Source organism: Chrysochloris asiatica, unplaced genomic scaffold (genome assembly GCF_000296735.1).
Source record: "Chrysochloris asiatica unplaced genomic scaffold, ChrAsi1.0 scaffold00017, whole genome shotgun sequence".
NCBI lineage: Eukaryota > Metazoa > Chordata > Mammalia > Afrosoricida > Chrysochloridae > Chrysochloris > Chrysochloris asiatica.
In genome coordinates this window covers 17,286,434-17,295,975 of record NW_006408535.1, presented here as the reverse complement: position 1 = coordinate 17,295,975, position 9,542 = coordinate 17,286,434, and the positions used below count along the sequence as shown (strand labels likewise).

The 9,542-nt window shown below is 38.1% G+C and overlaps 1 protein-coding gene across 1 annotated transcript in view; it reads right to left on the bottom strand.

The window, feature by feature from the left end:
- Positions 1 to 205: 205 nt before the first annotated feature.
- DTD2 (D-tyrosyl-tRNA deacylase 2 (putative)) overlaps positions 206 to 9,542 on the bottom strand; it is a 26,831-nt gene continuing 17,494 nt past the window's right edge. The window contains exon 3 of the mRNA XM_006835363.1: positions 206 to 531. Coding sequence (XP_006835426.1) covers positions 206 to 531 — 326 coding nt within the window. The remainder of the gene's footprint in view (positions 532 to 9,542) is intronic.

Here is a 9,542-nt window from a genome sequence, read left to right as displayed (position 1 = left end):
AAACATTTTTCAAATTTTTTAATGGAAGGATAGGAGGGAAAAAGGATGAAAGGTGACTGAGATCTACAGTTTGGGTGACTTAACAGTTTATCTGTGAGACCCAAATGCTTTGTCTAAAGTAGCCTGCAAAATCTGGAACTGTTAGTGAGTTCAAGATGAAGTAAAAGATCACTTCATTTCAGAAAGCAACTGTAGAAAACAATTTTCAAAACTCAATTAGGTGTGTGTATGGTCCATTAGTATCCAGCTTTAACACCTGCCTGTTCCCGTAAGTGCCATGTTCCACCACAACCCCAGCTTCCGCACACTTGCTGTTTGCAGCGATTTCTTTTTCACAGAGAGTTACAAATTGGGAGTACAGTTCCAACCCTTCTTCTTTTCCAGAGTTAGAGTGATACTGCATGTTTCTTCCTTTCATTTTCCCCCCAAGAGTGGCTTGAGGAATGATAAGAATGTCGCCAGGTAGATCCAATATAGAGACGTGCTTGCCATTTTCAGCTTCACTTAACTTCACATTGAACAGTGTATTAACTGGGTAGAAAGAAAGGAAAAAAAACATTCTGAGGTGTACAACAAGCATTAAAAAAAATCTTATGTGTCACTTTCAAATGACAGTTTATACTTAGGTTAAATTTTTTTTTTTTTTACTGTTTTAGGAGAAAGTTTACCCAGCAAATTAGATGCCCCTTCAACAATTCTTACACAAGTTGGTTCATGACATTAGTTACAGTTCCTACAATGTGTCAGCACACTCTTAATCATTTTCACTCCACCTTGCCTTCTCATCTTTGCTTCTGAGTAAACATAGACCATTTGGTTTCATGTAGTTGATTGTTTAAAGTAGCACATTCCTCACAGGTGTACTTAAGATTTAAAAATTTGCTCCACTAAGCTAAATGAACTAAGCAAAAATAAGGGAACTTTCATACAGAAGATGGCATAGTGTTTTAAATCTGAAACAGCAATTAATATCAACTAACAGTAAATTCATTTCTCAAAAGGTCTAAACAATGAACTGTTTACTGGAACTTCAATACTGTTGTACCACGGATACATGAGATTGTCTCTTTCTGGTTCCTTTTTATCTTCCATTATGTAAAATGCACTGGAAGAAGACTATGACAAATCTTCCTCACAACAAACTCTGATTTATAAGAAAGAATATTAAGTTAAAATTTCAGTACATTTATTATTTTAAACTTAATTACCTTGTTGTTATAGTTAAGTGCTGTCAAGTCATTTCTAACTCATCATGGTTGTTGTTAGTGCCGTCGAGTCGGTTCTGACCCATAGCAACTTATATAGGGTTTCCAAGGAGCAGCTGGTGAGCTTGAACCATGGATCTTGCAGTTCAAACAGCTTTGCAGTCTGGCGCATTAACTCACAGCGCCACACCAGGACTCCTTCCAACTCATATACAGGCCCTGAATAGAGTTTTCAAGGATGGTTAGTGGGTTTAAACCATTGACCTCGTGGTTAATGGTCCAGTGCTTATCCTACTGTGTCACATCAGTTCCATGTTGATGATTATAGGTTCTATCCCTATAGTTGGTGTTGTTTAGTGACATCGAGAATAAGCACTAGACTGCTAATCACAAGGTTAGTAGTTCAAACCTACCAGCTGCTCCTTGGAAGCCCTACATAGAGTCCTTATGAGTCAGAACCAACTCAATGGCACTTAAAAAGCACAGCAATTGTTTTACAGATTTAACCCAATTGCAATATTTGTAGGGTAACGGGTAAAAGAAAAAGCAGGAATCATAAAAAATGCATTGTTACTTCTGAAGAGTAAATCAAAACACAGCACTATCTTCATACATATATATACAGAAAAACATTAATATTATTTTTATATCATCTATTAAATTAAACTTAAATGTTTATTGTTAAGTGTTGTCAAGTAAGTTCCAACTCATAGTGATCCTGTAAAGAGTTTCTAAGGCTGTAAATCTTGGTGAGGGCAGAAAGCCTCATCTTTCTCCTGCAGAGTGGCTCAAACTGCACATCTTACTGTTTACAATCTGGGTTTATCATACAGAGCCACTGCATTTCCCTAATCTCGTATACCTAACGGAGTAACAAAACTACCATAAAAATTTGTGTGTGGCAAAACACTGAACTTGGAAAATTTTACAATCTCAACAATAATTATCTTTGAAACAACAAAGAAGAGACGTTGAATATAAATAGCATTAGAATCTTCCTACATCTATAAAGCTATAAATGACTTCTGTTTACAGAGAATGGACGGGTCCTAAAAGGATAAATGACATAAGAGAGAAACTATACAAACCTCACTCCTTTGAACAAAAATCAGACTAAAGAAAGCAAGTTTTTCTGTGGAGTAGTCAATAGGTTTAAATTTGTTGTTGTTAAACGTCATTGAGTGGAACCCTGGTGTGGCACTGTAGGATAAGCACTAGTCTGTTATGTTATTTGAACTGCAAGGTTGGCGAGTCAAAATCACCAGCTACTCTTTGGAAACCCTATACAAGGTCACTATGAGTTAGAACATACTCGACGGCACTTAACAACAACATAGTAAACAGTAGATGTCAGAAGAGAATCTGAAACATCCTGTTCAGCATACAGATGATAAAGCAAAAGGAAGAAATGAGGAGGCAAAGGAACTGAACAGAAAATTTCAAAGAGCAGCTCAAGAGGGCAAAGTCAAGGATTATAATGAAATGTGAAAAGAAGTGGAGTTAGAAAACCAAAAGAGAAGAACAAGCTCAGCATTTCTCAAGCTGAAAGAACTGAGGAAAACATTCAAGCCTAAACTTGCAATATTGACAGATTCGATGGGAAAAATATTGAATGAAGTAGACAGCATCAGAAGATGTAAAAAAAAAAAACCAAACGATGGAAAGTAAAAGAAGATGGAAGAAATACACACTTACTGCACCAAAAAGAAATAGTCGACTAGAGCTGAGAGTGAAGAGTCCAGCTAATATGAAGAGAGGGGAGATGCACAAGAACGTCCAAACTTGCAGACAATACCCATATGACCTAGCTTCAATGGCTTGATGATCACTACTTGACTTGCTGTTGTTAGGTGCCATCGAGTCGGTATCGACTCATAGCGACCCTATACACAACAAAATGAAACACTGCCCGGTCCTGGGCAAGCCTCACAATTGTTGCTAATGCTTCAGCCCATTGATGCTGGCAGTTTGCCAATCCATCTCGCAGGGGGGGAGGGGGTGTCTTCCTCTTTTTCTCTGACCCTCCACCTTACCAAACATGATATCCTACTCCAGCAACTGGTCCCTCCTTACAATATGTTCAAAGTATGAGAGACGAAGTTTGGCCATCCTGGCCTCCAAGGAGCACTCTGGCTGCACGTCTTCCAACACAGATCTGTTTGTCTTTCAGCAGCCCATGGCACTTTCAATATTCTCCTCCAACACCATAACTCAAAAGCATCAATTCTTCTAAGGTCTTCTTTATTCACTGTCCAGTTTTCACATGCATGTGCGGTTATTGAAAATATCATGGCTTGGGTCAGGGGCACCATAGTCCTCAAGCTGACATCTTTGCTCTTCAACACTTTAAAAAGGTCCTGTGCAGAAGATTTGCCTAATGCAATATGTTGTCTGATTTCTTGACTGCTGATTCCATGAGTGTTGATAGTTGATCCAAGAAGAATGAAGTCCTTGACAACTTCAATCTTTTCTCCATTGATAAGAATGGTGTTTATTGGTCCTGTGGTGAGGATTTTTGTTTTCTTTACATTGAGATGTAATCCATACCGAAGGGCTGTGCTCTTTGATTTTCATCAGTAAATATTTTAAGTCCTCTTCACTTTCAGCAAGCAAGGTTGTATCATCTGCTTATCGCAGGTTGTTAATAAGTCTTCCTTCAATCCTGACGCCACGTTTTTCTCCATATAACCCAGCTTCTCAGATTATTTGCTCAGTATTCAGGTTGAATAAGTATGGTGAAGGAATACTCCTTGTCCCACACCTTTCTTAATTTTAAACCATTCAGCGTTCCCATGTTCTGTTCGAACAACTGCCTCTTGGTCCATGTACAGATTCCTCATGAGCACAATTAAGTGTTCCAGAATACTCATACTTTGCAATGCTGTCCCTAGCTTGTCATGATCCATACAATCAAAAGCCTTTGTGTAGTCAATAAAGCACAGGTAAACATCTTCCTGATATTCTCTACTTTCAGCCAAGATCCATCGGACATCAGCAATGATATCCCTTGTTCGACAGCCTCTTCTGACTCCGGCCTGAACCTTCAAAAGTTCTCTGTCAATGTATGCTTGCAGCCATTTCTGTATTACCTTTAGTAAATCTTCACTCGCATAGGATATCAAAGATATTGTCCAATGATTTCTGCATTCTATTGGGTCACCTCTCTTTGGAATGGGCACAAATATGGATCTCTAGCAATCAGTTGGCCAGATAGTTGTCTCCTAAATTTCTAGACATAGATGAGTGAGTGCCTCCTGTGCCGCCTCACTTTCTTGAACAATTTCAATTTTTAGTCCATCAATTCCTGGTGGCTTGTTCTTTGCCAATTGCTTCAATACACCTTGGACTTCTTCCTTAAGTATCATTGACTTTTGATCATATGCTACCTCTTGAAATGGTTGCGCATCAACCATTTCCTTTTGGTATAGTGACTCTGTTTATTCCTTCCATCTTCTCTTGATACTTTCTGCATCATTTAATAATTTGCCCAAAGAATCTTTCAATAACAAAAGTCAAGGCTTAAATTTTTTCTTCAGTTCCCCCAGCTTGAGAAATGCTGAGCGTGTTCTTCCTTTTTGGTTTTCTGACTCCAGATCTTTGCACATTTTGTAGTAATATTTGACTTTGTCTTCGTGAGCTGACCTTTTAAATTTTCTGTTCAGCTCTTGGACCTCCTAATTTCTTCCATTTGCTTTAGCATCTCTATGCTGGAGAGCAAGCTTCAGTGTCTCTTCTAACATAAATTTTGATCTTTTCCTTCTTTATTGTCTTCTTAATGGCTTTTCGCTTTCTTCATGTATGATGATCTGGATGACTTTCCACAACTTTTCTGGTCTTGGGTCTTTAGTGTTTAATTTATCAAATCTGTTTGTCAGATGATCTCTAAATTCAGGTGGGATATATTCAAGATCATATTTTGGCTATCGTTGACTTGTTTTCATTTTCTTCAGTTTCAGTGTGAATTTGCATATGAGCAATTGATAGTCTGTTCCACAATCTGCCCTTGGCCTTATTTTGACTGACGATATAGAGCTTTTCCATCACTTCTTTCCGCAGATGTAGTCAATTTCATTTCTGTGTATTCCATCTGGTGAGGTCTATGTGTATAATCATCTCTTATGCTGTCTAAAGAAAGTATTTGAAGTAAACAAATCATTGATTTTGCAGAATTCTATCATGCAATCTCCCATCATCATTTCTATCACCAAAGCCATATTTTCCAACTACTGATCCTTCCTCTTTGTTCCCAACCTTTGCATCCCAATCACCAGTAATGATCACTACTTGATTAGAAGATAAAAAAAAAAAAATTGGATAAAGGAAACAAGTGTAAATTTGATGAACTTGATCTATACTTATAGATGTAATAGCTCAAAATACCAACTGAGAGGGAAGGAGTCTTCAACCCATCCCCTCTGTTTGCAGAGTTGATAGGGACAGGCAACTTAGACATTGGCCACCTAAAATGTGTGGACTATAAAGGGACAAAGTGACTGACTTACAAGTTTTCAAAAGGGAGTTTAATTTCAGAGTATGCAGGGGAAGGTAGAGTCCCCACTGAATAATTTTCATCTTGCCTAGACAGATCTAGTGAAAGGAGATGGGCATAAGATTCTTATGATTCAATAATGAGTAATTAACTGTTACTATGACTAACTGTGACTGTCACAACTATAAAGGTAGAAGTTTTTTTAACATAAGGGAGGAGTAATTAATCGTATATTTCAGAACAGAGGACCCTAGGACTATAGGGGGGAAGAGCAGGAGCAGAATGTGGGACCCTATCCAGAGAAGCAATGACACCAGAGATGGAGACAAAGATGAAGACATGAAGAGATAGAGCAGCTGAGGACTCTAGACTCATGGAAAGAAAAAGACAATGTGCTTGTGGCCAGGAGGCAGGCTTGCAGAATGTACCCTTTGGTTGTTTATATTATTATATATTCCTGAGTGTTTCTGTGTACCTACCTCCCCAATAAAAAAAATAAAAACAAAACAAAAAAACACCCAGAGGGACTAAAAGCAAATACTGTTGAATGATGATGCACGGAGGGGATTGTAATCATTGCAATGAAACAATGAGTATAAAACCTATGTTCTTCCATGTGAACTATCACTCAATTCACAATAAAATCTTTAAAAAAAGAAAAAAATATGGTTGATGTTCAACTATTTCAAGAGATAACATATGATCTAGAGCCAATGGTACCGAAGGAAGAAGTCCAAGGTACACTGAAGGCACTGTCAAAGAACAAGGCTCTGAACATTAATGGAACACAAATTGAAATCTTTCAACACACTGATGCAGCACTGGTGGCACTCACTCATTTATGCCAAGAAATTTGGAAGACAGCTACCTGGCCAACTAATTGGAAGAGATCCATATGTGTGCCAATTCTAAAGAGAGGTGACACAGTGGAATGTGGAAATCATCGGGCAATATCATTAATATCACATGCAAATAAAATTTTGCTCAAGATAATTCAAAAAAGGCTGCAACAGTACAATGATGGTCAAACCAGATTTGGACACAGATGTGGAACAAGACATAACATTGATGATGTCAGAATGGATCTTGGCTAAAAGCAGACAATATCAGAAAGATGTTTACCTGTGCTTTATTTACTATACAAAGGCTTTTGACTGTGTGGAACATGACCAGTTATGGATAAAACTGTGAAAAATGGGTATTCCAGATACTTAATTGTGCTCATGAAGTACCTATACATACACCAAGAGGCAGTTGCTCAAACAGAACAAGGGGATACTGAATGGTTTATAATCTTTATGCTGAGCAAAAAATCTGAGAAGCTGGATTATATGAAGAAGAGTGTGGCATCAGGATTGGAGACTCATTAACGACCTGCAATATGCAGATGATACACCCTTGCTTTCTGAAAGCAAAGGGGACTTAAATTTCTTACTGATGATGATTAAAGACCACAGAGTTCAGTAAGTGTTGCAACTCAATGTAAAGAAATAAAAATCCTTACCACTGGACCAATAAATAACATCATGATAAATGGAGAAAAGACTGAAGTTGTCAAAGACTTCATTTTGCTTGGACCCCATAGCAATACTCAAGGACCAATACTCAAGAAATCAAATAATATATTGCATTAGGCAAATCTGCTGCACAAGATCTCTTTCAAAGTATTCAAGAGCCAAGATGTCAGTTTGGGAACTAATTTGTACCTGACCCAAGCCATAGTATTTTCAATAGCCACATATGCATGTGAAAGTTGAACAGTGAAGATGGAAGACCGAAGAAGAAATGAAGCATTTGAGTTATGGTGTTGGAAAAGAATTTTAAAAGTACCATGGAATGCCAGAAGAACAAACCAGTCTGTGTTGGAAGAAGTACATCCAGAATGCTCCTTAAAAGCCAAGATGGCAAGACTTCATCTCTCATACTTTGGACATATTATCAGGAGAGACCATCCCTAGAGAAAAACATCACGCTTGGTAAAGTGAAGAGTGAGTCAAAAAGAGGAAGACCCTTTATAAGATGGACTAGCACAGTGGCAGCAGCAATGGGCTCAAGCATAACAATGGTGCAGAAGCTGGTAATGTTTCATTCTGATGTACATAAGATCACTATGAGTTGGAACCCACTTGATGACACCTAAGAACAACTCAACAGCAAATAGTAAAAAGGATCAACATACTTTCCCCACTCTTAAAAACTTTTACCAGGGAATTGACCTGGTAAAAGTCTGCCAAGGTGAACACTCAAATAAGTTCCTAAGTGTTATAGGTTGAATTGTAGGCCCTCCCCACCAAATTGTGTCAAGTAGGCTGGGTCATGATTCTCAGTGGTTTGGTGGTTATATGATGATTCCCCATGAAGTGATCTTATGTGATGTGTTTGTTAAAATTATCCACTTGTGGTATTTCTATTACAGCAACACTAGACATATAAAACACTAAGCTATGGAGCAAGCACTACCAAATTTCACTTAACTAACACTGAAAGTGCCATGGGCTGCCAAAAGAACCAACAGATCTGTGCTGGAAGAAGTGCAGCCAGAGTGCTCCTTGGAGGCCTGGATGGCCAAACTTAGTCTTTCATTCTTTGGACATATTAGCAGGAGGGACCAGTCGCTGGAGAAGGATATCATGTTGGGTAAAGTGGAGGATCAAAGAAAAAGAGGAAGACTCCCAGCAAGATGGATTGTCAAAGTGGCAGCATCAATGGGCTCAAATGTGGCAACAACTGTGAGGTTGGCCCAGGACCGGGTAGTGTTTCATTCTGTTGTGCATAGAGTCCCTATGAGTCAGTACCCACTCGATGGTACCTAACAACAACAACAAAAATATCTCTAATTTTCTCCATTACAAATAGAACACTTCTAGCTATACAGTCAGTCCATTTTCTCTCTGCTTCTAAGAAATCATACAAGACTAAGTGGGATAAGTTTGAGTAACAGTGTAGAAAGAAAAGAACAATTTATTATACTCCCACATACCTCCCTCTACTGGTTATTACTTACAGTTCAATTAATGTTGTTTGTCTACAAATATCAGTTTGTAGAAATAAACACAATACAAAAACCATTATCACTAAGTAGAACTAAAATAAGACAATGAATCAAAGCTATGTTGGAAACTCAAAAATTCTAAGTTATCCAGTTATCGCTAATGATATGTGAGATGGCTTAAAAAAATTATGGGGAAAGTGCCATTATCTTTTTTATTATTTTTGAAAGGTTTTTACTGTGGATTGAGTGAAAGTTTACAGGGCAGAATTACATTCAACAAATCATACACCTTGTTTTATTACAATTATTATAATCCCCTCCATGTACCATTAGGTAACAGTATTTCTCTCTATCCACTTGAGTTTTTTAACAAAGGACTCAGGCATATATAATCATTTACATCTCCAAAGGACACATTCTGCAAGTCTGCTCCTGGCCACCAACTCTTAGTCCCTCTCGTCTTACTCCATGAATCTAGAGTCCTCAGCCATTCCCCCTCTCCATGCCCCCATCTCTGGTGCTGCTGCTTCTCTGGATAAGGTCCCTCATTCTGCTTGTGTGCTTCTCTCTCTCTCTCTTTTTTTAAAAAAGTTTTCCCAATTGCGATCTTTACTTCATTTGTTGTCATAGATGTTATCCATGTGGTGGTGAGACCCAGGGGATCCAAGGTGGACTGGTCTGAGGACTATTTTTTTTTTTTTACTCCATTTATTTATTAAGGTCTACCCTATACAAGGTCGCTATGGGTCACAACCGAGTCAACGGCACTTCACAACAACAACTCTACTTTGAGGAGACAGCTCTTCCCCAGTCATATATATATATTTTTTTAATTAAATGTTTTTATTTTGGATTG